Source organism: Cyanistes caeruleus, chromosome 2 (assembly GCF_971803275.1).
Source record: "Cyanistes caeruleus chromosome 2, bCyaCae1.hap1.1, whole genome shotgun sequence".
NCBI lineage: Eukaryota > Metazoa > Chordata > Aves > Passeriformes > Paridae > Cyanistes > Cyanistes caeruleus.
Genome location: NC_141702.1, coordinates 82,977,031 through 83,003,967, shown reverse-complemented (window position 1 = coordinate 83,003,967; position 26,937 = coordinate 82,977,031). Strand labels below are relative to the sequence as shown.

At 44.2% G+C, this 26,937-nt stretch overlaps 1 protein-coding gene across 2 annotated transcripts in view; it reads right to left on the bottom strand.

Moving 5' to 3' along the window:
• The window catches only part of CMTR1 (cap methyltransferase 1), a 35,890-nt gene that overhangs the window by 2,522 nt on the left and 6,431 nt on the right, over nt 1–26,937 (bottom strand). The window contains exons 3-23 of one of the 2 annotated variants that reach the window (XM_023924415.2): nt 19,472–19,614; nt 18,567–18,725; nt 18,106–18,198; nt 17,289–17,360; nt 15,965–16,059; nt 15,788–15,860; nt 15,392–15,590; nt 12,850–12,968; nt 12,496–12,592; nt 11,140–11,272; nt 10,032–10,211; nt 9,566–9,622; nt 8,548–8,605; nt 7,855–7,923; nt 7,562–7,693; nt 6,942–7,064; nt 6,143–6,234; nt 5,509–5,577; nt 4,054–4,101; nt 2,611–2,723; nt 1,998–2,106 (exon numbers count right to left, since the gene is read on the bottom strand). In XM_023924415.2, coding sequence (XP_023780183.2) covers nt 1,998–2,106; nt 2,611–2,723; nt 4,054–4,101; nt 5,509–5,577; nt 6,143–6,234; nt 6,942–7,064; nt 7,562–7,693; nt 7,855–7,923; nt 8,548–8,605; nt 9,566–9,622; nt 10,032–10,211; nt 11,140–11,272; nt 12,496–12,592; nt 12,850–12,968; nt 15,392–15,590; nt 15,788–15,860; nt 15,965–16,059; nt 17,289–17,360; nt 18,106–18,198; nt 18,567–18,725; nt 19,472–19,614 — 2,233 coding nt within the window. The remainder of the gene's footprint in view (nt 1–1,997; nt 2,107–2,610; nt 2,724–4,053; nt 4,102–5,508; nt 5,578–6,142; nt 6,235–6,941; nt 7,065–7,561; nt 7,694–7,854; nt 7,924–8,547; nt 8,606–9,565; nt 9,623–10,031; nt 10,212–11,139; nt 11,273–12,495; nt 12,593–12,849; nt 12,969–15,391; nt 15,591–15,787; nt 15,861–15,964; nt 16,060–17,288; nt 17,361–18,105; nt 18,199–18,566; nt 18,726–19,471; nt 19,615–26,937) is intronic. The other variant, XM_023924416.2, reaches the window with a different exon arrangement.

Below are 26,937 nucleotides of genomic sequence, written 5' to 3'. Positions count from 1 at the left end.
TGTGAGACAGCTGCTCTTGCTATGGGAGTCACACAGAAATACTCAGAACGGGTGCCTTAGAAAAGACCAGTGCATTCATTTGTTCACCTTACAAACTCTTAGAGCCCTCAAAGTACAGCAACAGCCAAGTCGAAGAGATTTCCATGGAAACAAACTTGTTAATTCTAGCATCACTCAAATTCAGTTCAGTATTTGCTGGAAGGAATCAGGTCACTAGGGAAAAACCCCACCTCCCCACAAGCTTCTCAGAGGATGAAATTGTCATTGCAGGCAATGGAAACACCTCAATGACAAATTTAGAAAGTTGCTGCCAGAAGTAGCAACCTAATCTCTCACCACCTACTATAATCAGTAACAGCTGTTCTATGGAGCTTTGCAAACAAACAGCACTTCCCACTGCACAAAAGCAGCTAGGATCATTCCCTCTTTCCCCTCATGTGAAATAACTGAGCCCTGCTTGGCTGCTGAGAGTTCATCTCCCATTCCATCCATTTCCATCCATCAAGCACAGCCCTCCCTCATTGCATCAACACAGTCCCAGCCATAACGAAATCAGAGCTGCTAATTACTGACAACACAGCAGCCTTTAGTTTTGTACAATTACTGACGCTTAATATTCATAGCTTATTTAGTGCTTCTGTTCTAGCAAAGCAGTACTAGCACAGTGACAAGAGCACATGTCAGTGGCTAATTACAGACATATTAGTACACAGTAACTACAATACATCCCTTCTGGAGTCCCACACAACCACTCCCTCCACCTCTTCAGTCATTCCTGTAGGTTCATGCTGGCCTATTTTAGAGTACATAGGCAGAACTGAACCCATCCTGACACACGGAGGGGGAAAAGCATCATGTGCCTCTCCTTTTAAGCCTGTTCCGCCATTCACCACATGAAGAAAGGATTAAAAATTCTTGGAAGTGCTGCTCTAAGACAGGTAAGGAGGTTCAAAGTGAGAAAATCAGTAGTGCTATTTCATATCAAGTTCTCACTCAGAGGCACGGTCCTGGGTAATAGTGGTAGTGCAGAACATCTCTACCCCGTACCCTTGAGGCATCAGACTCAGGATTTGGTGTCAGCTTAGTACTGACAGCAATGACAGGTTTGTCTTTACAAACTGTGGGTCTGCTGATAAGATGGAACTATCACTGAGAGATAACAGAAACAATGGGATGGATACCACTGAAGGATGAAAGGAACACTGATGAAACACCATGAATTCTACAAGAGTTAAGAATTAAGAGGGGGGTTATGCACTGGGGGAGATCTCAGCTATCAGGCATTCTGGGAAGTCTGTACCTCTCAAGTAGGATAAAAAGGAGGCTGCGCCCTCCAAAAATTTGAGACCCCAATGGAATGCCCCATGGCCTCTCCTTTTATTCGAACAAAGAAAAAGGACTCCTCTCTGTCTCCTTTTAGACATAAACCTCTGGTGTCTGTGGATTAATTTTCCTGTACTCAGTAGATACAGATGGTTTTCAGCCACAATGTTAATGACTGTCCAGTGACAAGCCACTCCATCCTTTTCCAAAGAGCCACTGTTTTTCTCTCTCACACTCTTTAGAAAAAGCTCCCATCTTCCCACAGATTATTCCAGAGCATGGGCTAAATGAATTTGGATTCACTTTTAAATCAGCAACTTCCAACCAAACACGTTGAATACAGAGATGCAACAAACTACAGTTGCTGGGCTCAATTTCTACTTCCCCGCCTGTAGGAGGTTCAGTAACTTGTAGTCTGCTGCAGATAGCAGAACAAAGTTGTGAGATATTTGTTATTCATAGCCATTAATTGCAAAATCCGTGATTCCACACCAGCAGTTTCCTGAAAGCCTGAGAAGATTGCCGGCTCCTGCAGCTCGCCCTGCTGGTGACCAGCTGCACTTGCACTGCAAACCACTGCAAGGGTACAGCATTGTTGAGCTCCCTTCCAAACACCCAGGCACACACACATCTGCAGACATCTGTCCATAGCCTCCCCTCTAGCTCATACTCACTGAAAGGGTGCAATGGCTTCAGGAAGGAGGTTGTATGTTGCTACATTGGTCATTTTGTTGAAGAAGAATTTCTTCTTGAAGTTTTTGCTGTATGCCATTGTCCAGGGATCTAGCAAAAGGGTTGCAGGGATCAGGTAGAAAATAAAAGGGGGGAAATAATCACAGAAGAAATACACATACAGTGCAAGTAGAGAGGAGGAATCTATAAGAATAATTGTGATCCTCCCTCCCTCCCTCTTCACTGAGAACAATCCCTTCTCCCTGCATTTAGAACTTTACATTTAAAACAGGGTATTTCCATGTCCTATTATTCTGGAAAACATCTTGATGATAAATTATTATCTCATGAAAAAAGAAGGTAATCAGTCATGTAAATAAATGAAATTACCCACATGATAGCTAATCAACCAACAACAGAAAAACCTATATTAACACATTAAACCTCATCCAAATCCAAGCTACCCTCATTACATGCAAACACTTAATCTCTAGACATTGGAATATTGCCATTAATTTTTCACCAAGTTAAGATAAGATGAGCAAGCCTGGTCAATACTTTTTACTAGGAGAGACCAAGAAAAGTTGAGAGGGAGTGGGGACTCTCTCTTCCTACCATTCATAGTCCGTACGATGTAGAGTCCTGTGGGCACAAAATGCCGGTCATCTCGGCCAGTGTAGGACAGCCGGGGCATTCCCCCTGAACTCTTGATGACTTTCATCTCTAACCTAAATTTTGAGAGAATCACAGAATGACCAGGTTGCAAGAGACCTTCAAGATCATCGAGTCCAGCCCATGCCCTAACACCTCAACTAAACCATGACACTGAGCGCCACATCCAGTCTTTTTTTAAACACATCCAGGGATGGTGACTCCACCACCTCCCCAGGCAGACCATTCCAGTATTTTATAATTTTTTCCATGAAGAACTTTTTCCTAATGTCCAACCTACATTTTCCTTGGTACATCTTAAGGCTGTGTCCTCTCATTATGTCAGTTGCTGTCTGGTGAAGGAGACCGACACCCACCTGACAACAGCCACCTTTCAGGAAGTTGTAGAGAGTGATAAGGTCACCTCTGAGTCTCCTTTTCTCCAGACTAAACAACCCCAGCTCCCACAGCTGTTCCTCACAGGGCTTGTGTTCCAAGCCCCTCACCAGCCTTGTTGCCCTCCTCTGGACACACTCAAACGTCTCAGTGTCCTTCCTAAACTGAGGGGCCCAGAACTGGACACAGTTCTGTGTCTGAGGGGCCCAGACACTGCCACAGTTGCGGCCTCACCAGTGCCAGGTACAGGGGAAGAATGACCTTCCTGCTCCTGCTGGCCACACTATTCCTGACACAGCCCAGGATGCCGTTGGCCTTCTTGGCCACCAGGGAACACTGATGGCTCATGTTCAGCTGGCTGTCAACCAGTATCTTCAGGTCCCTTTCCACCTGGGCACTGTCCAGCCACACCACACCATCCTCAGCCTATAATGTTGCAAGTGATAGTTGAAGTTGAGAAGGTAGTGGTAGAGTGTTTCTTCCTTTACTGTGCTTGTACCCATATCATACCACCTGCATCCCTTCTCCAGAGTGTCACAGTGAGAACTGAGAGCACTGCACAGGACTGCATCAAATAATCACATCCCGAAGAGTTGGGGTTTTTGCCTTCCCACACAGAACAAGAGAAATCAGTCTGACTTGTCTAGATCAGGCTGGAAATTGAGTGTTGTGGTAAAAAATCTATGATGAGCAACCACAATTAATCCAAATTTCAAGTGTGAATTCTTGTCCTTTCAAGCCACTAAGAAGCCACTAATATTTCTGCAACCAAACTCAGGCACTGCTGCTACTCCAGCTGTTATGAAGTGCATTGGCCACATCTGTGGCATTAGAATGCAGCAGAATGATGCTCTGAGTGAGTAGCATCTCAGGAACAGCAGCCACCACGAGGTCTAACAGCTCTTTCTCCATAACTCCACTAGCACAGATCAGAACATCCCTCCCACTCCTGCACACCAGTGACTGATAATCTCAGTGGGCCCTGACTTTTTATTTGCACCAATCACTTACCTCACAAAAATCTTGTCCATTTCTTCCAATCTGTACACTTCCTTCACTCTGGGAAGAAAGGACAAAAACATTATTTCAAAAAAGTTTAAACTGTTCTCTTTTTTTCTGCCCAGCTACAGGGAGCAGCCAAATGGTTGATTTTATACAGCATGAGGTAGTCAGGCTCAGCTGAGGTTCATCCTTCTCCTCTATCTTATGCTAAAGTGACTAGTTTTTCCTGGCTTGAGAAAACCTGACACATGCATGCTCATGGCTGGATTGCTGTAAGCAGCAGATAAATATCCTTGCTGCTAAGGAACCTGTGCATTTTTACCTCAGGTTGACTATACAGGAAAGTGATAAACAGTAAAAGTCAAGTGCTTTTGTTTTCCCATCAGATAAATTGACCAAGGTCAGTCCCAGGCAAGTTCTGGCCTCAGCACACTGACCTCACAGTAAAATTAAACAACCGGATCTTCACCATTATTATCCTCAGATATAAAACAAACTTGTTAGTTATCCTGAGATAAACAGAGCTTTCTTTAAAATCAGTAAAGATTATTTTGAGTCCTTATTCTGTCATTACATCAAACTGGTTTTGTTGTTTTGAGACACAGAAAAACAATCAGTAAGTTAAAAAAGCACTGTCTCTGATTGGACACCCCAACACCTCATTTCCCACATACTGGCTACAAGCATCAGGCCTCAAAGAGCACAACACCAACATTTTAACACCTTTCCACGAAAGCAGCAAATGATCCCTCTACAATCCATTTTCTCAGCTCTCCTTCTCACTTCACCTGCAGCCTTCCCCAGCATTTTGGGCTCCTCCAATTATTACAACTGTTTGTCATTAGGCATGGATTCCACTCATTACCTTTCATTAAACCATCGAGGAGAAGATCCTCCTTCCCTTCCTCCAGATTCTTTCATGATATTGCTGCACTTCAGCTTGTGAATGAGAAGCTGTTTTGTCCATAATACATATCTGATGCCTTCACAGTGGTAGCTCTTATGCTACGCTGCAGTAGAATTAATGAAATGGAAGGCCAGGAGACAACTGAAGCTGAAGCCCCTTGTCAGGAATTTTCCTGGGGATTGTAACTAAAGCCTTGTCCTCATAGATGCTGGTCAGTCCTGCATTTACTAACAGTCAGCATCACTGTACCGCTGCTGACCCTTCAGGGCAGATAAGGACAGAATTCTTTGCAATGATTAAGCTCACTGGGTACTAGACCTACAATCACACATTTGGAATCAACACCAGCCAATCCACCTGTGATGAAAATGTGACTGTTTGACATGTGAAAGGAGGGCTCAACTTCTCCATTAACAATATTTACCTTAAATATACGAACAGCTTTTAGCCTCTTTCCAAAGAACATAACAGAACCATGAATTTCAGCCTGAAATCTTTCAGGTTTCAACACAGTGACAGCAAAACAAGTGAGGCTGAGGGAAGGAGGCATCACTCACCGGATGGGGTTCATATCTGGCCGGCTGGGTTTAGAAACAGCTTTGACAAACTTCTCTGCCAGCCGAATCCTGAATGAATATAGAAACAGAGCCTAGCAATTTAATGAGGCCTTTGACACAGCAGGTAGGTAACAGCTTCAACAGAGTAGGTGATAAGACAACTCAGGACATGCACACTCCCTCCACTGCTAGCCAAATGGGTCTAGCAAGACTTCTTTTCACCCCACCCTCTGAATTCAAAGCCCAGTGATACTGCCTGCTATCCATTAGGAACGAGTGTCCATAGTTACTCCGTAAGTCCACATGCTGTTGAACACTTACGTATTTATCAGGCTAGGAGGGACACTGTGTCCCTGAGGAAGGAAACAGAGGGGCTTGTTCCTTCTCTCTCAGCTCATTTATACTCCCACAATGGTCAGTTTACCCCCGGCTCACCCTACACTAAGGAAGAAGCTACAGCTACCCTCATACACAGAGAAGATACAGTTGGAAAAGCCTATATGTACTTCACAGCAGCTTCATTCACAGTTCATCTTTATAGTAATGTTTCAGCTGAATGCTTTTTTGTCTAAACACCGATTCCCAGTCACTCCTACATATGTACAGAAAAAAGCTTCTCCAGACCCCTACATACCTCTGGTTGAAATGCTGCATTCGAACATCATTGCCATTCAGTACCAAGACATCAAGGATGTGGATGGCACTGATTTTTCGCTGGGCTTTCCCCTAAGGAGGGCAATACAGAGATTTATTATTCAGACTGCTGATATTTCAGCTTTAATTTATAGCCTGTTTTTTGACAGGACATCTCTTCTAGCAAGAAGGCACCTTTCCAGATACTAGAAACACACAAATTCCCTGCTGCCCATTATACAAGAACATGGCATCCTCCAAGAACTGGTGCATTTCAAATACCCACTTCTGTCTTAGGGGAGGGAGAGAGGGTGGGACCACGGCTGCCATCACCAGCTATCTGTGCCTTATCAGGTATCACAAAGTCCAGCACACTACAGTATCCTTGTCTAAGGTGCTAGAGGACAGGGAAACTCCCAGGCAGCTGGGATTTTTCACCCTACACTTTAAATACACCATGAGGATCTTCTCCCCATAGCCTGCAGTCACTACTGAGCAGTTATGTACCCAGAGAGCCACAGACACATGAAGTCATGGCGGCAATGTCATATGCAGCTCTACTTAGAAAAGCAACACATCAGTCCAGAGTGTTTTCAAAACAATGTTGAAAGTTCATATTTCTAGCACTGGACAGAAAGAAGGAACTTAATCCAAAATAGTTACTCTAAAGATCGTATGCAAAAAAAAAACCTTGGACCTGACACAGATGGAACATTTTTTCTGCAGTATCTTACAGAGATTAGGTGAAACGGCTCTTCATATTTACAGCAACATGGTAAGATAAGAGAGTAGGCTCCTACCTCTCCTTTCAGCTCATGAACAATCTCCACAGAGAGAAGAGTATCTCGTGGCAGCTCAGTTTTCAAATCCAGCTTTGTCCAGCGGTCTGACTGGCGACCACCCCAAGTGTAGATCTGTGATTTCTGTACGTAAAGACAGAATCAGATTCAGCCAAGACCTTCTGAGTGCAGGGGTAGAAAAGAGACCTCTAACTGTAGAGCAACCCTCCAAGAATCTTTTTGTCCTAGGCTGTCACAGGCAGTTTCTTTGTCATAAGTTTTAAGGAAGAACATTAACCTCTACAGCAAAGGAACAAAAACACCTATTCTAATCTACCAGTGACTTTTTACACCCACACAAAGAACCAGAAATAGAACACCTTTAAAAGGGCAGTGAAGATAATTAGAGACACTAGCAGGAGTGCAGGTCTCTGTGTAGGCTGAGGTTACAGAAGCAGGGTTAATTAGTGTGAAAAGCAGTGACATCAGGAGAATGAAACATAAATAACTAGCAGTCTCCAGTACTGCTGATGAGGATTCTTTTGGGCCTTCAGGGACAGGAAAGGATGGGATGAAACTGCAAGGCAGAATAGTACACTAAAATGAATCAGCAAAACTTCTGGACTGTTCTTAGCACTTACCCCTAATCCCAAGAGGAACTTCTGTTCACTTCCAGACACCATACACCGGTAATCTAACACTTGGCGGATTTTCTCCAGTGTGCTGGAATTCAGAGGAGTGGGTTTGTAACTGAAGATATCAATGTCTGTGCCCTAAAGAGGAAAGTATGGGAAAGGCAAGACAGACACAATACATCATCAGACAGGTAAACACAACTTCTACATGAAACAATAACCCGGGTTAGCTTCTTCATCTCCTAATTCCAATAAGAAAAAGTTATATTTGTATGAAAGGACTCTAGTCAACGTCTCACCTGAATCAGCTCGAAGAACTTGGACTTGGGATCTGAAGATGAAGGAGCAATACGAGCCTGATCAGGAATCTGAAAACAAATTCATGTTATTCTTTGGCACATTCAGAGGATCATTTCTGGTTTCAAGATATGACAGAACATCCTGCCCCTGAAACTCCTGCTCTTGAGATTTGAGATGAAGAAGAGATGTCATGTGGCAAATAAAGTATCTCACATGTTTTGCAGATTTAATGTAGGCATACCACACCTCACAGAAACCAACTGCAATTCCACAAAGATTTAGTCTAAACCTTTGATATCATGTATGTTTTGATGAAATACCGTTTCATCAAAGACATACCATCAGCCTGTGAAGCTAACTGCCATATCTATGGCCCCACTGCAGTCAAAAGCTTAGGAAACAGAAACTGCAAACAAAAACAAGACCGTTTAGAGAGCTCTGCTGCTTGGGATCCAGGTGCTGAGTTCACTCTGTGTACAATAAAATATTCTCAACTGCACAGAGGCCTGCTCAGTTAAACCATATCAGAGACATCCTGTTTGATTACTTAAGAGCTTGAAACAGTTTCTGACTTTCCCACAAGACAAGATATTAAACCTCTGTCTAGAAAGTCCTGTCTTTACCGCAGCTCCACTCTTGTTTCACTGCAACAAGGACACCTTCACAATTTGCCTGCTTGACACCTTACTTACCCCCCATAGCTGGAGACACTCCTTCCGGATTTCAGCCTGCCGTGGCTCAACCAGTGTCCTAAAGACAGAAGACTAAGACAGTGAAACCTCCTTGATCTTACAGCATTATATATCCCAGCCTTATAAAATTTGGAACTTTCAGCATTTGGCTTGGGAACAACAAACATGAACTGCTCCACAAAGGGTTGTATGAAAGAGGATTCTGCCTTCCCTCCCCACCATCCAGTTCCTGTATTTAGATTTGTTTCATGGTCTGTACTACTGACTATCAGCTATCTCTTCATTCCATGAAAGTACCACTGGATATAAATATTTTCAGTAAGTTATGTATTCATACAAACTTATGCTAATCTTCAAGAGCTGGGTACACAGCCCTATTTAAGAATAATAGTGAAGTCCTGTTGAAGGCCATACAAAAAACAGTGTCAAGCTAGAATCAGCTCTAAGAGAATTTCTAACTACCATATTCACTCAACTTTCTACCACATATTACACATATTCACATAGGTGAATGACACCTGAACAGAAAAGCTGTGGGGAAACAATGCAATGGCTTTAGTTTTATGCAAGAAATTAATGTCAAGCTTTAGGTAATTCTAGGTCTGTAACATAGATGTTTTGAATTGCCCCTGGAAAAATGAACAACTATGAACCACACTCAATTTGGATGGTTACTGCTGAATTGAACACGCCAGCTGCGAGTTACTTTTCTGTTTACATTCCCGCTAAGAAGTGGGCTCATTTATGGTAACTGGAAATCATTCAATGCATGGAAGCCTTCTCAACAAGGGTGATAATAGACCATCAATTTTCAGGACTTCTCCAGCCACCCACACATCTCTGCAAATAATTCAGGCAGAGACACAAACTGAGCTACCTAAAAGCACTTTTCACTTTCCTGCCTCCAAAGGCCAAGAAAAATACTAACTCAAATCAACAACTTATTAAACAAGGGAAAAGCAATTCATTAATAGCAGGTTAATTCAGTCTTCACTAAAAGCCAGAAGAATATACTCACGTGTCTTGAACAAAGGCACGAATTTTGGCTAGTGCCTTTATCTGAACTCTGCAGTGGCTAAAATAGAAGAAAAGTTTTAGTCAGGGAGCAAATTAATCGCCACCAACATTGTTCTACCATTCAAAACAAGAAAGAGTGACAGGAAAATAGGGGGAAGCTAGTCTGATTCACAGAGCAATGAGGGATCTTAGCCAACATGATTCAAACTGACAGGAAGATCACTGGAACAAATAAGGCAGTACTTCCTTTTCTACACAGTACTCAGTGGCCAAACGGTCACTAAGAGTAATACAGCATTTCTGTTTGCACAGAGTCCCCCTGCTCTGCTCAACCACTTAAGAGAGCAAAAGCAGAGCAGTATGGCAGCATCAATAAGTACCTCCACGAGTACAGGAAGTTACACCTGAAAGCCATGCTAAATTAATCTGTCTACAGCCAGCAGCCCTCATCACCCATAGTAACTCACTTTTCATTGGATCGGACAATGTAATTGTAGAAATCCTGGTTGGTTTTGATCACATTCAGTGGGACAATAAGATTCACATCCAAGTCAGAATTGCGCAGCTGGTTGAGTCTGATGTTCACTGTGAAGAGGTAACTCCGCACATCTTCAATCCCTGACTTCAGGCCTTTGCATACCACATACCTGCAGAGCAAGGCAGAGAGATCAGGTAGGCTCAGTCCTTTCACAGACAACTTTCCAGCCACACTCCCATTATAAGGATAGTTTCCTAAATCTCAGGAACTCTTTCATCCTGGATATCCTTAAGAAGATGCAAACTCACTTATCATTGAGTCATCATACATTTTCTCAGCTCTGGAAAGACAGGGAAATGCAATCCTATGTAAACCTCCCACAGATCTCCCTCAGGTAGTAAATCAATTCTGCTAAACTTGACAGGTACAATGAAAACACAGGTAATATCACAGAATCATAAAATGGCTTGGGTTGAAGATCATCCAGTACCTTCAAGTACTGGAAGGCCCCAATTAGATCACCCATAAACGTTCTCTTTTCCAGGCTGAAGAATCCAAATTCTCAGCCTTTCCTCATAGGAAATGTGCTCCATCATTAAAATCATGTTGGTGTTCCTCCTCTGGACTTGCTCCAACAGGTCCATGTCCTTGTGCTTGGGACCCCAGAGCTGGATGCAGCACTGCAGGTAGGGTCTCACCAGAGCAGAGTAGCAGGGCACAGTCCCCTCCCCTCATCCTGCTGGCCACGTTGCTTTGCATGCAGCACAGGATGCAATTGGCTTTCTGGGCTCTGAGCACACAGTGCCAGCTCATGTCCAACCTCTCATATATCCTCTGGCTTCACTGAAACCATAGTTGTTCCATGCAAAACAAGATTTGTTACATATCCAGTTCCAGTTTCCTTCCCATAAGAAAAATTTTGCAAACACCATCTTTACCTTGTCCATAATTTGCCAAACATCTAAAATGTTTCCTCTTCCAAGACAGCTTCTAATTGAGGCAGGTCACAAAGCTTTCATTAGGATTACCCAAATCCATCTATCACTGTATTTGGAGAATTGTTTTCTTTAGTAGACCCTCATGCTCAAGCATCTCACCTCTCCGAGTTAGCAGGGCGGCTTGTCACAGGTTTAAAGATGCAAACTCTCTCAAAGCAGCAATACAGCAGATAAACAAGACCCACACTGAATGGTGTAAACAAGTCAAAGGTTTTGCAGACAAAATGTCCTCCTGGAAAAAAAAAGTAAGTACACCAATGCCAGCAGATTATAAGAAAACAAGAAGCTACCGAGCACCGCAATCTTTCCACAGAACTAGTAACAGGGTTTTTGTGCAATTAAACAGTGTCCAGAACACAGTATGAAGTGGGCCAGCAAGGCAGCAAGGCCAGCAAGAAACATCTTCCCTAACTCTCTGAAGCAAAGAGAGAAAAGCATTTCCTTGCCAAGATTCTAGTCTCTATGTAGGCTATCTCACAAGCAAACCTTTCATTTCCACCCCATCCTTCCCTTCCATGCCCAGACTGTGCCCTACGGCATGGCAGCATGCTATCCCAAATCCTCCAGGGAAGAGGAGCCTTGATATATGCAACGAGGAACCTCAGACTAGAGAAGACTAATAGATGTTACCTAAACAGAACAACTTGCCATCCAGAGAGAAAAGTCTTTGTTGCCCCTTTCCTTCAAACAAGATTTCAGATTTCCCCAAGCAAAAAGCTGGTGTTTTTACAGAATTATCATCTACCCATGTAGAAAAGACTTAAAGAAGGCTGCCCCTTTTATCACACCACATTTGAGACTACTCCTTAGTAGATCATTGCCTCAGGTTCTCCTAAATATAGGGCACAAGATAAAAACAATCATTTTGTTACCATTTGTCTTCTAAATCAGTGCCAATGCCTAACTAAACTCAGTGGAAGACAGAAGCCATCAGAATCAGACACAGTGTAAGGACAATCATTTAGCAATAATGAGGTCCAGCTAAGACAGGGTAAGGCATCATGTGTTCTTATCACACAGATGGCAGATTTAGAGGAGAAAAGCCTTCAGAAGCTAGAGGAAAGGAAGAACTGGATAAACACCACTCTGTTCCAAACAGCTGGGATATTGAGGAAGATGGTCTAGCTAGTGCCATAAAACTCAGATAGACTGTCCAGTTATCACACTGCATGACCTTACCCCAAGACAGCTACATAACCTAACAAATTAAGTGCTTTAAATTAATGCATTTTAGCTCATGCTTTTAATTAAAAGCAAAATAGACATAGATTAGCTTATTTTTCTGACCAGATCTCTTAGCTTTGTGACAACCATCCCAGGACTTAGGTGTTCAGATTCAATTCTGTTCAACTCATGGCAGAGCAGACTTCAAGGAACCAATAAAAACTATACAGAACATTTCCTCAGTACCACCCACATCTTAGAGAAGGAGGAAGATTAATGGACAAAATGTACCTGTTCGCACAATGGACAGTGCTGTAAGGAATTGGCAAAGCATGAGTTGTTTGCTTAGGATTTCTTGCAGATTCTCCTGCCCCTCCACTGAGAAACCCTGCAAAGTGCATAGCATATGACTAGTATCTCCACAAATCTGTTGGTCAGGCAAAGGATTCTGAAAACTAAATCATGGAATCATGATCATTTCTGTTTCTTTAAGATAAAAAAATCAACACCAGGAATTTTAATGGCAAGGCTTGTACAATTTCACATTATAGTTACAGATACATGTCAAACACCCTATTGTATGCAGACAAGGTGTCAGTTTTGCCAGTATTTTTTTAGTGCAGGAAGAAAAAGAAATTAACCAACCCCATCAGCCATTAAGAAATGCACTCCCTTGTGATCAGTATTGTCCAACACAAAATTCTGAAAAGCAGTAATATTCTCTGATCGAGTGATGTCTCCGTCTCCATCAATCCCACCCTCTCCTAAGGAAAAAAAGGAGACAATCAATAACACATTTGCAAGTACAAACAAAAGATCAGTATGTACAGATGATTTATTGTATTCAATCACCATTTAGTCAGAAATTACAAAGACCTTGATAGGCAAATAAACATTAACAAACTCCCTTGCTCACCACCAAAGATGCTTTTTAATTCAGAAAAATTATTCATATTGAGTGACTGGGCTGAAACAAAACCATGCAATAACCATGCTCAAAAGACGATGTACATTAGCCTCAGCAAAAGACAAATGAAGTCTATGCGACAACATAATATTCTTATCCAAGCAGGAATGGCACATAGCTGAACCTGCTGAAAATGTAAAATTCAACCTCACTGCACAACTCACCTGTTAAAAACATGTTATTACAGACAGGGCAAAATTCTTTATATTGTACATTTGTAACCTTCTACTAAGAATTCAAAGAAACATAATAGTATATTTTCAAACACAGTGTAATCTGGGCTTTAAAAAAGCAACCCCCCAAAAAATTGTGAAGAAATTTAGAAAGAGTGTAGGGAAAGAGACAGAGCAGGTTTGTGCACAAATACTCTTACAGTTTTTTTTTTTATGTCTCTTTTAAAAGAGAGCTACATTTTCCCCCAGCAGGTGTTTTAAAAAGCTGACCTAAGGTGTATTCCACACCTCACTAGCTATGCCTTAAGGAAGCCTGAACTTCTGCATGGTATTAGTCCCTGTCAATCTTCTACTACAGATTCTATTACCTCAACTGGAGGACTAGAAAGCAGAAGAGATCAGGATGCATGACATGGTTTTGATAACTGAACTCCTCACCAACCATCCTGTCAACAAGTGAAGTTATACTGGAATTTGTTACCATTCCTCACAACAGAAATATGGCAGGCTACTTCCTTCCCATCAGTGGAAGAGAGTCTATGCAAACCTCACTAGATTTTATAGCATAACAGAAAGGGATCAAGAAAATTAATCAAAATCATTGGGCTATTAATCTCCTCCTCTCTGTAATACCAGTTTGCCGTGAACTATGAAGATCCAAACACTGTAACCAGTAGAGCAATGTGTTTATCTACCTTGCTGCCTTTACCATGAATCTTCACTTTAACTAAGATGTAATCCTTAAGTGCTACTAACCATTCCCTAAGAGCTCATAGTCAGGTGTCAAGAGTGGCAGTCAACAAGAGTCAGTGGTGGAGATAAGAAAAAACACACAAGGCACAACAACAGAAATGCAAATCCTCTGCTCTGTAAGACAGTCACCTTCCAGTTTCTTTTATTCAGTCTGAAATAAGAAACACAAATACTAGCAGTCCTTGGATTTACCCTCCTAGTCCTAAAGGCAAGGCAGATAGAGGGCTCAAACACATCATCAAGATTAACAAGTTACAATGCATAAAATGAGACACAGCAATTGTCTGTGTACACCTGTTCAGTCTTGTCTCAAAGCAAGGTAAAACATGTTAACAAACCTCCTTGGATTAAGTAGCTCATTTAGTCACAATGATTCAGATACAGCCTCCAGCCCAAATCTGTTTTATTTTGCCTTAAGAGCCCACAATCACTTATCAGAGCACAGCTAGGAAGGTCTGATACAGAAACATGCTGACAGTCAGGCAAATGAGGCTTCTATCTCTAGCTCTGCTAATAGACACATTTGGGAGGCTGGAGCACCCCTCCCATGAGGATAGACTGAGAACACTGAGGCTGTTTAGCCTGAAGAAAAGAAGGCTTTAGGGAGCCTAGGCACTCTTCAAAGTGGGCTACAGGAAAGATGGGAAGGGACTTTTTATCAGGGAGTATAGTGATAGAATAATACATAATGGCTTTAAACTGAAAGAGGGTATGTTTAAAATAGACATTAACAAGAAATTCTTTACTGAGAGTGATGACTCACTGGGATGCATTGCCCAGACAAGTTATGGATGCCCAGTCTCTGTTCATGGCCAGCCTGGAAGGGGCTTTGAGCAATCTGGTCTCATGGAAGGTGTCCCTGTTCACAGCAGGGGGTTGGCGCTAGATGATGTTTAAAGTGCCTTCCAAACCACACAATTCTGTAAGTCATCTCATTCACAGTGTTTCATGCTGAGATCAGTGATGTGAGAAAAACATTGCCAAGCAATCTTTAAGCACTGTATAATGTTCAGATAAGTACTCAAGTATCAACTGCTACAATGAAATATGTTCCCAGGCCAGAATGGTAATAAATGCAAATGACTTGAAAAAATGAAAATAACTTATCAGAAAAATGATTTTACATGCAAGCTCACCAATATCAACCCTTTTCTCCAATGACAGCCCCCTTCTCCCTTGTAAAATAGTTCCCTAGGCTTCTCCTAGATCCCCCTGCTGGTATCAATACCAGCCCTGCCACTAATACAGAGACTGTAGCATAAGCAAAAATATGCTACATGGGTGCACTACATACCATAATAAGGTTCAAAGAGCTCACTGGAACCAGAATAGAAGTCCTCCAGTTTAAAATCATTTGGTCCTTTCAAGGTCATGCCAAATCCTTTTGCATGCCACTTCCGCCTCCACAAGACATATTCAGAGAAGCCTCCGGGACCAGCACACACATCAGCAAAGTAGAGCAGTTCTGCATCATACTCTTTTATCAAAGGCACCTGCAAAAGGAAACTGAGGGAGTTCTACTGACCTGTAACGGCTCCCATTTGTCAAACCACATGCACCATAAACTACACCACTCAGAGGAAACTTTCAAGGACCTGTTTTCTCAGCTAGTATCCTAAAAATTCTCCTTTCTTCCCACCTTCCACATTCTCTGAGAAAGCACTGCTGCTGGAAAGTTAGAGGCACTCACCCCTTGGTAGTCCTTAGGGTTTGTAAACATGTAGTCGAAGACATGGTCCATATTTGCCATCTTCATTGCAGCCCTGTGAACACATAAATGGGGCATTGTGAAGTTTCATCCTTGGCTCCCACAGCTGAAAATGGACATACATGGGAAATGGGCTACACTACCAAACATTCTACAAACCTGTTGAGAAAGAAAGCTCCGCGGATCATCTCATAGGGGTTAGACCTTGTTCGGGCTCTACGCATTTCTTCTCCATCCAGCTCATCAAATACACTCTGCACAAACAGAAGCAAAGTTCAGCTGGATCTGGCACAGGCTGAAGGAATAGGTAGGCATCATTTCCCATCTCCTTGTTTCTCTCTCCTTAGACAGCAAAATCCATGCAGGATTTGGTTCACCAATAAATGTTTTTCTGTCTCATAATGATATTTGCTCTTCTTCTAAACCACCTCAGCTCTTAAGCAAATTTAATAATAATGACAAATTCTGTACTGACAGTTCCAGAGCCTCAAAAGCAGTCCCAGCCTACAGTATTTCTTTCACATATATACACACACACACACACACTACTGCAGTATACAAGGGCATGATAAGATCTAGGAGGGAAGACTGAACAGACAAGAAAAGAAAGGGAGCTCATTTCCTTTGCTCGTTCAAGCCTTTAGCCTTTCAGTCAGACTAAAGGTGGGGTGACTGCTTTCTATCATCTCCCCACTGGTTTTGGCTGGGGTAGGGTTAGTTTGTTTCATAGTAGCTAGTTCTGAGATACATTCTGGATTTGTGATGGAAACAGTGTTGATAACATAGAGCTGTTTTCGTTACTTCTGAGCAGTGTTTGAACAGCATGAGGTCCTTCTCCGCTTCTAATACCACCCTGCCAGCAAATAGGCTGGGAATGCACTCTTGCGGAGGCTGGAAGAGGTACAGCGGGACAGATAACCCCAGCTGTCCAAACAGATTTCCATACCATACCCCATCATGCTCAGCATATAAAACTGGGGGAAGAAGGAGGAAGCCAAGGACATTCAGAGTTATAGTTCTTGTCTTCCCAAGTAACCCTTGCATGTGATGGAGCCCTGCTCTCCTGGAGATAGATGGCTGAACACCTGCTTGCCCACGGCAAGTAGTGAATGAATTCCTTGTTTTGCTTTCCTTCCATTGAGCGGCTTTTGCTTTACTTATTAAATTGCCTTTATCTCAACCTACAATTTTTCTTCACTTTTACCATGCTCTCCCCAGTCCACTCCTTGAGGGAGTGGGCAAGCAGCTGCAGAGAGTTTAGTTGCCAGGTGGAGTTAAACCAAGACAATCTCTTAGAAGGCTGAGGTTCAAAACAGGCTGCTGAACAGATAGTAAAAAACAGGATGCTAGGTCATCCCAGTGACATCGAGGTGATAAAGGACATTCTGAGCTCTTGTCAATTACCTAACTACTCAAGCCTCTATAATTATTTATTTCACTTGCTTCCCCCAAATTTTAGTTCCTCTCTAAAAAGGGGACTCACCTTGCACTTCAGGACACTATGTAAAAGCTCTTCATTACAGAACTCTGTTTCATCTTCAATCATCAACTTCCGCTGCAACAGGACAAGAGCACAGAGAGCAATTAGCAAGCATGATATCATCATTTCAGAATGCAGCCAATAATGAACCAATAACAGATGAAGGCTGCCAATCACATACTAGGCTGTTTCAGCAAAAGCATGGCAATTAAGCTGAGGAATTTTCTCCCCTGTTAGGCATCTTGAGACCACATATGAAATACTGTATCCAGTTTAGCACTCTCTAGTACAGGAACAGACATACTACAACAAAAGCAGCAAAAGGGTCACCAAAATGACAAAGGGTGAAAAAGCACCTGATGTACAAGAAAAAGCTGAGAACAGTCAGAAGACAAAAAGGGAGATCCTGTGGCTGTACCTAACAATGGGACAAGTCCCTAACAGGAGACAGAAAAGATTGAGCTAGGCTCCTAGAGATGTACAGTGACATGACAAGAAACAATGGACTAAAGCTACATAAAAAATGCCAATTAGCCATAAGTAAATTTTCTTTTGTCAACTGGGTTGTCAAACACTGAAAAGATGTCCAAACAGGCTGTAAAGTTTCCATATTTGAAAATACTCAAAACTCCATTAAACAAGACCTGAAGCAACCTGATCAGATCTAGCTGAGTCTGCTTTAAACAGGAAGCTAAACTAGCAACCTCAAGAGGCTGCTCACAGTCTATGCTATTCTACAGCTATTTGACACGGCAACTGTCCCAGGCTGAGTACTCCTGTTTAGTCTTAGGCTGATAAGTACAGAGATATAAAAAATTACCTTCCCCACAGTCATCCACTCCTTCAGCTCCTGGGCATCTGGGATCTCCATGGTAAACTCAGGGCACCAGTCCACCTTCTCATAGGCACTAGGCTGCAAACACAAGTCATGGGAAGAGCCAAATAAAAACTAATTGCTTCCCAAAAGTTTGACTCCCAATGCTAGCATAAGGGGTTATGCCATGACTTTAGTGCCAAGTGTAGAGTTTTTTCTTCCTGTACTAAAACACATCTTAAAACACAACCCCAAATACCTCCACCACAAGAAACACCTTCACCGCATTCCCCTTTACTAGATTCTGATAATCAAGTCAAAACAAAAGTCTAGTACTCAAAGTACAGTTTAGAGGCACCAAAAAAGAGACAGCTGCCAAGAAAAACCACACTTGTTTTACACATTCTTTCTCCCAGTTGTTGCTGAACACAACAAGAGAAATAGGACTTAAAACAGAAAGTACTTACCTCTGGCTCATCCTGCCAATCAATATTAAGCTCCCCTTCAAATCCTTTGAGGGTCAGGCCAAAGCCTCTCCTTCCTTTTTGATTGGAGGCCTCAACAATATCCTTCCTGCCTTGGCCGTATTTTCCCAGACCTTCTCCTTCCCGGAAGCCCATCTTGGCCTATAAAGGGAGCACAGGGAGCACTCTGAGGCAAGTGGACTTGAGTTTATGTACTACTGCTAAGGTCAAAGAGTAGTGGGGAAAATGGCAGATCACCCTTAAGGCAGTGAGCATTTATAATCTCAATTGTAGCTTTCAGGACTTTCAAGTGAGTTCACTGAGACAGGACACAAAAAAACTAGATCTGAAGAATGATGTTTGAGATGACAACAAATTACAAAACGTTCAGTAATACAGGAACAGCCTGCCCAGAGAGAAAAGTAGTGAGGAGCCTGGAGCCATTCATCACAGGGTTCAGTAAGCATAGATGGTTCATTAAAAAAAAAAAAAGCTGGTGTAGGAAATAATTCATGTTGTGATGACATTCTTTGTTGTGAACATGCATTCACATGCATTTCAAGCATCAGTTAAAACTTCACATAAAACTCAGAGGAGGAATGCAAGACACTGGTCCTGAAACACATACACATCCCTTAGGTTAAAAGAACTTCCCTTAGGTTAAAAGAACTATGTTCATTATCTTCTAGTTTTTCAGTTTCTCTCAGTAAATTTTAGCAGAAAGAAAACAATAACAAAAAGCGGGGATGCAGTCAATTTCATGTGTGTACAAGACAGTAAGGAAATAAAAGACAGAGAACCCTGCTACAAAGAGGATCAGAATAAAAGTATTTTTAATAATAAACTGGTTATAATAATTTCCACTTCATCAGTTCGTAATATTTTGGTCGAAAACTATTTTGACCTACCATAAGCCTTTGGGAGACACTGTTATACATTGAGTAACGAGATGAAGTACCCTCCACAAGAGAGTCTTGTTTGAACTCATTGCTGAAGACTGGTCTTTTTTCATCACTCTCACTGTCAGACCCACTGGTGCTACTGGAAGACTCTGAAACCAAATGAAAAAGTGAGAATGAAAATAAAAAAAGAATAGGAGAAAGACATCTCAGTAATCACGAGAACATATTAAATTCATTAAATCCTCTGAACACACACATACACAGAGGACACTTCAACATCTCAAATGTGTTACAGGAAGCATGCAGGTGTAATGTAACTAAGTGTTGGTTGCACAGGGCGTGTTATCTTCCCTGTTGCCTCAGGGACACATACAGCCTCTCTGATCCCATGGATTCCAGGCCCTACAAAGGGCTGGGCAAATCCCATCATGCCAGCAGAGCACCACAGCACAACCACAATAGTACTGTGGTATTCCTGACCTTTGCAATGATCCCGAGGAACTGAGAAGGTCCAAAGGGATTCTTTCCTGAGAACAGTGACAATAACACCTTTGTCTTGGTTCTAGAAGACAGGTGTCTGCTAGGGAGGGCAGGAGCCCCACTTGGGATGAAAGAATGTAGGCCCCCCTCCCTCCAAATTATTATAACTTTGAAATCAAGGGGCTTTCAGGCAGAGATCTGGGGATAGGAGTAACAGTTCTTTACCAGTATAGCCAGGCAAACAAACAACAATAACTACAGCAATAACAAGAAAACAGAACCAGGGACCCCGGGACAGCTTTCTTGGCCGAGACGGGATGGAGGAGAGGCTTTGTTTTCACAACCCCCTCGGGCGGGCAGTCCCAGTGCTCCTGCGGGGCTCTGAGGAACAGTCGGCTGGAACAGCAGGAATGAGCTGAGATCCTGGGCTGGTGGATGAGGTGGATCAGGAGCTCCGTGGCGGTGCCTGGCACTGCCACACGTCCCGGCAGGGCAGGGGGTGCGAGGCCACCAACAAAGAAGGGAGAAGGAGAAGAAGCAGCAGCTCCATCTGGGTGATGGCGAAATTCCCTTCTCTCTCCCACAGCAGCTCCATGACCCAGAAAACGAATGTCTTTCCCCCGAAGCCAAAGAAAGCCAGCCAAAAACTATCCCCACCCTATTTTCCTGCCCCCTTCCCCCCCTGGGCCTGCCCACTCTTTGTCCTTTGTCGAGCACCCACTAAATATCCACAGCTAGGTTATCTAATGGGTACAAATTCCACGGGCCTGCCAGAACAACAACAACAACAAAAAAAAAACAAAAAAAAAAAAAAAAGGAGGACACCTAACTCTCAACACTATCCACCCCGAATTTTTTCCCATACCAAAATGTTACATTAAATATTAAACCTTCAAATTATACACAAACACACACTACTTTAACTATATACATATGTACATGGAGATACAGATACAAGCACAGTGTCATGGGTAGTTCACCCTAAAACCAGGTCCCCTTGGGGTATGCACCGGGTCTCTCCATCTTTTTGCATCACACACCAAGTGCAACCCGGTCCTTGAGCAAAGACAACCCCACGGATTGGATTGTCTTTGCTGGAGGCAGAATTAACCCAGTTTTTCCCAGCATACCTCTCATATGTACCACTGGAACCTTATCTCCGTCTGTCGTTCTAAAGAGCTCAGATTGGGCAGGGCCTGCTCGGTTAGTGGAACCTCGGGTGTTCACTAACCATGTGGCCTTTGCTAAATTAATCTCCCAGTTCTTGAAAGTTCCCCCACCCAGTGCCTTCAAGCTGGTTTTAAGCAGGCCATTGCACCGTTCAACTTTTCCAGCAGTGGGTGCATGGTAGGGGATATGGTACACCCACTTGATGCCATGTTCCCTAGCCCAGGTGTTTATAAGGCTGTTCTGGAAGTGAGTCCCATTGTCTGACTCAATCCTCTCAGGGGTACCATGCCTCCAAAGGACCTGCTTTTCAAGTCCCAGGATGGTGTTCCGGGCAGTGGCATGAGGCACAGGGTAGGCTTCCAACCATCCAGTGGTGGCTTCTACCATCGTGAGCACGTAGCGCTTGCCTTGGCGGGTTTGGGGCAGTGTGATGTAGTCAATCTGCCAGGCTTCCCCATACTTATATTTCGACCAACGCCCAACGTACAATAGCGGCTTCAACCACTCGGCCTGTTTGATCGTGGCACATGTCTCACAGTCATGAATAACCTGAGAAATGCTGTCCATGGTTAAATCCACCCCTCGGTCTTGTGCCCACTTATAGGTGGCATCTCTACCCTGATGACCTGAGGCATCATAGGCCCATCGAGCTAGGAACAACTCTCCCTTGTGTTGCCAATCTAAGTCTGTCTTTGACACCTCTATCTTTGCAGCCTGATCCACCTGCTCATTGTTTCGGTGCTCTTCATTAGCCCTACTCTTTGGAACATGGGCATCTACATGACAGACCCTCACAGACAGTTTCTCTACCCTGGTGGCGATGTCTTTCCACTCAGCAGCAGCCCAGATTTGCTTTCCTCTGCGTTGCCAATTGGCCCTTTTCCACCTTTCCAGCCATCGCCACAGAGCATTAGCTACCATCCATGAATCAGTGTAGAGGTAGAGCTTTGGCCACTTCTCTCTTTCAGCAATGTCCAGGGCTAGTTGAACAGCTTTGAGTTCAGCAAGTTGGCTTGATCCACCTTCTCCTTCAGTGGCCTCTGCGACTTGTTGTGTGGGGCTCCATACGGCTGCTTTCCACTTCCGGTTCATCCCTACGATGCGACAGGAACCATCAGTGAACAGAACATAGCATGTTTCTTCTGCTGGCAGTTGGTTGTACGGTGGAGCTTCTTCAGCCCGTGTCCCTTCTTCCTGCTCTTCTTCATCAGTGAGACCAAAGTTTTCACCTTCTGGCCAGTTTGTAATTATCTCCAAAATCCCAGGGCGATTTGGGTTTCCAATATGGGCGTGCTGCGTGATGAGGGCGATCCACTTGCTCTGTGTAGCGTCAGTGGCGTGGTGGGTAGCAGGAACCTTTCCTTTAAACATCTACCCCAGCACTGGTAGTTGGGGTGCCAGGAGGAGTTGTGCTTCTGTGCCAATCACTTCTGAGGCGGCTTGAACTCCTTCATAGACAGCTAAGATTTCCTTCTCTGTGGGAGTGTAGTTGGCTTCGGACCCTCTGTAGCTTTGGCTCCAGAATCCCAGTGGTCGGCCTTGAGTCTCCCCAGGCACTTTCTGCCAAAGGCTCCAGGACAAGCCATTGTTCCCGGCTGCAGAGTAGAGCACGTTCTTCATGTCTGGTCCTGTTCTGACTGGGCCAAGGGCTACTGCATGAGCGATCTCTTGTTTGATCTGAGCAAAGGCTTGTTGTTGTTCAGGGCCCCAGTGGAAATCATTCTTTTTTCGGGTAACCAGGTAGAGGGCTCACGATCTGGCTGTACTCAGGAATGTGCATCCTCCAAAAACCTATGGCACCTAGGAAAGCTTGCGTTTCCTTCTTGCTGGTGGGTGGAGACATTGCAGTGATCTTACTGATGACTTCAGTGGGAATCTGACGCCGTCCATCTTGCCACTTTACTCCCAGGAACTGGATCTCTCGAGCAGGTCCTTTGACTTTGTTCTTCTTGATGGCAAAGCCGGCTTCTAGCAGAATCTGGATGATCTTTTCTCCTTTCTCAAATACTTCCACTGCTGTGTTCCCCCACACAATGATGCCATCAATGTACTGCAGATGTTCTGGAGCCTCACCCTTTTCCAGGGCAGCCTGGATCAGTCCATGGCAGATGGTGGGGCTGTGCTTCCACCCCTGGGGCAGTCGGTTCCAGGTGTACTGCACTCCCCTCCACGTGAAGGCAAACTGAGGCCTGCATTCTGCTGCCAGGGGAATGGAGAAAAATGCATTAGCAATGTCAGTAGTGGCATACCACTTCGCTGCTTTGGACTCCAGCTCGTACTGGAGCTCCAGCATGTCCGGCATGGCAGCACTCAGAGGTGGACTCACTTCATTCAATGCACAATAGTCGACAGTCAGTCTCCATTCTCTGTCAGACTTGTGCACAGGCCAGATGGGGCTGTTGAAGGGTGAGTGGGTTTTGCTGACCACCCCTTGGCTCTCCAGCTCTCGGATCATCTTGTGGATGGGGATCACAGCATCTCGATTTGTCCTATACTGCCAGTGGTGCACTGTCGAGGTGGCAATTGGTACTTGCTGTTCTTCCACTTTCAAGAGTCCTACTGCAGATGGGTTCTCTGATAGTCCAGGTAAGGTATTCAATTGCTTAATGTCCTCCGCCTCCACAGCAGCTAATCCAAAAGCCCACCTGAGTCCCTTTGGGTCTTTGTAATAGCCATTCTGAAGGAAGCCCATGCCCAGAATACACAGGGCCTCTGGGCCAGTCACAATGGGATGTTTCTGCCACTCCTTCCCAGTCAGGCTCACCTCGGCTTCCAACAGAGTCAATTGCTGCGATCCCCCCATCACCCCAGCAATGGAAACAGGTTCTTCCCCCACATGTCCTGATGGCATTAGGGTACACTGTGCACCAGTATCAACTAAAGCTTCGTATTTTTGTGGCTCTGATGTGCCAGGCCATCGGATCCACACCGTCCAAAAGACCCGGTTTTCCCATGCCTCTTCCTGGCTAGAGGCAGGGCCCCTCTAGCACTGGTCATCCTCTCCTCCTTGGGCAAACATGCTAGAGGTTCCTTCAAGGGGATCATCCTCTTTTCTGTAATATCTGGCAGTTTGGTCATGGGAGGTCGAGGCTACCTTCACTTTAGTGGAACCTTTCTGGTTACTGGTTCCCTGCCTGAGTTGACGCACTTGTGCTGCCAGGGCAGAAGTGGGTTTCTCATCCCATTTTCCCATGTCTTCTCCATGGTCACGTAGAAACAACCACAGCTCAGCTCGTGGGGTGTACCCTATCTCTCTAGCTGGGGGACACTGGGCTTGGAGTTTCAGGCTTGTGACTCGCACTGGTGCCATATGGAAACTGCTCTTCCTCATCTCTTCCCTTATTTCCCTCATCTTCTCTTTGAGTTCCTTAATCACAACAGAAACCCAAGCCTGCAGCGGGCCATGGACCATACTGTTGAAATTTCTAAGCCTGGTGGCAACAGAACCCACCATCTCTCGGTTGTTATCAGCATTAATCGTTGCAATGAAGCTGGTGTATTCATGTGGCCCTAGATTTGCCAGACTCCACAACATCTGCCCAGTGCACCTGACTTTGTCGAGGTCATTATCATGCTGTCCACCCCTCCCAAAAAGGACCTCTAATATCGCCACTTCTCTCAGCTGTTGGATCCCTTCCTCAATGGTTTTCCAGTCCCTTCTATGATAGTGCTCTTCCATTCTCTCTCTGTGGACAAACCTCTCTCTTACACTCATCAAAAGCCGCTCCCAGAGGGAAAGGGGCCCTGGCTCCCTGACGAATACCTGATTCACACATGAGTCCTGGGTCAAGGGTCCCACATTCCTTGCCTCATCACCATCCAGCTGCACGCCTGTACCCACAAGGTCCCAGACCCAAAGTAACTAGGCTGTATAAGCCTCACGCCCCCGCCTCACAATGTCTTTTTGCAAACTACGGAGACAGTCATATGTCAGAGACTCAGTGATGATTTCAACTTCTGGCTCCCCTGTGGGTTGTGAGGGCCCTCCTTTCTTATCCTTATCAACAGGGTGCTGTGATTTCATCTTAGACTTCCTCGTTTCCACAGGGGCAACTGCTGCTGGCTGTGACTGCCCTTGTGGTTCAGCTGGAACCTGGACGGTTGTAACATCTGTGGGTTCCACTGCTGCACCATCAGACTCTCCCTCTTTGAGGCAGGGGGAGGGTTTCCCAGCAGCTGAGGAAATGCACTCTATCTTCTGGCTCATCTCACATATCTCCTTCACCAGAACCCCCACCCACTCTGGGTGGTTCATTTCTGAGGTGGTGTCATGGAGTTACTTTACCTTTAAGGGAGTTGGAGTTGCTGGGAACTACCTGGAGTCTTTTCTCCTGACCAATTATCGGTCATTGCTGAGAATTGACAACAGTTTAGGCCATTGAAAAGTAGGATCAACTTGTGAACCCTACCTTAAAGTGTAAAAGCAGAGCTCTCTGGGTTCTTTTTGATTCCTGGCTTGAAGGGTGGCGGAGCTCCAGGTCTCCCGTTCCCTGCCCAGGCCATGCGGCCGGGCGGGGATGGGGCCGGGCCTGCCCCGTCTCCCGGCCGGGAGATGGGGGGGGGGCCTGTGAAAAGTTTCCTTGGGCCTGGGCCGGGCCGAGCCGATCTCTGGCTCGGCTGCAGGTTTTGCTGTAACTAATTCACTAGAAACTGCCCAGTGAAGAAAGAGAGAGGCCCTGGACTTGCAGAGGGCTGGAGCAGCGACTACACTCTCCAGAGCAGCTATGAAGGACTTTCTATCGCAGACGGCTCCAGCTCCTGTTCGGCAGAGATCTCCGAACCATCTACAAAAAGCCTGGGCAAGATTTTAACTCTTTCATTACCCAGATGAGACTTGCGGATTAATCTTTTTATCCAGAGAGAGAGAGAGAGAGAGAGAGATCAACATGAAAAGAGACTTTATAAACTACCAGTGACAGGAAAGAAAAGAAGCTTCAGGAAAGGTAGAGAATTAAGAAGATGCTTTAATTAAGCTGAAATATCTTTCTGTTAAAACTATGGAGATGGACAAAGAAGTCCTGAAAATAACTCCTTTAATTCATGATACAGGATCTAGAGAGGAATAAAGTGTTCAAAGCGTAAATCTGAATAAAAAGTAGAGTAATTATGGTATAGTGAAGTGCTGGGAGATTTGAAGCCTTGAGAGGCAATGAGAAAACTGTTTTCTGGTGAAGCTCACAGAAACAGATGAAGAAGACTTTTTTTGCCTTTGAATAACTTAAAAATGCTATCTCTAGACTCATAGCCCATACACACTTCAGAGTGATGTGAAAATGGGAGGAGTGAACTCTAATAATAGCAGCTCTTGGCAGCTAACATTAGGGCAATAGAAAACTGTAACAAAAATAGTTTTCTTGTGAGAAACTCCATAAATTAACAGGAAGAAATTTCTGTTTCTCTATAGAGACTGGTGAAAAGACTGTAGCAAGAATTGGGACTGTTTTAACCATCAAATTTCCAAAGTTTTTGTCTCTGTTGTCATGTGAACAAGGGAATAGTGGGTAGACAGGGGATGAAAAGGTTTTTTCTGGAAGTTTATTCTGGTGTTCTTATTATTGTAGTTTGTCAATAAACTTTCTTTTTTTTTCCTTTTAAGTTTTATGCCTGTTTTGCTCTTGTTCTAATCCATATCTCACAGCAAGAAATAAGTAATTTTCTTAGTTATTGGTTTAAAACCACGACAGGTGGGCTGTGGGGCAGGGGCAGGCTCCGGAGCAGCACCCCCATCTCTGGGGCTGTGCCAGGTTCTGGAGTAGCATCCCCAGTCTCTTTCCTTTTGTCTCTGAAGGCTAAGTAGAACAGGCCTATCAGCAACACCAGAC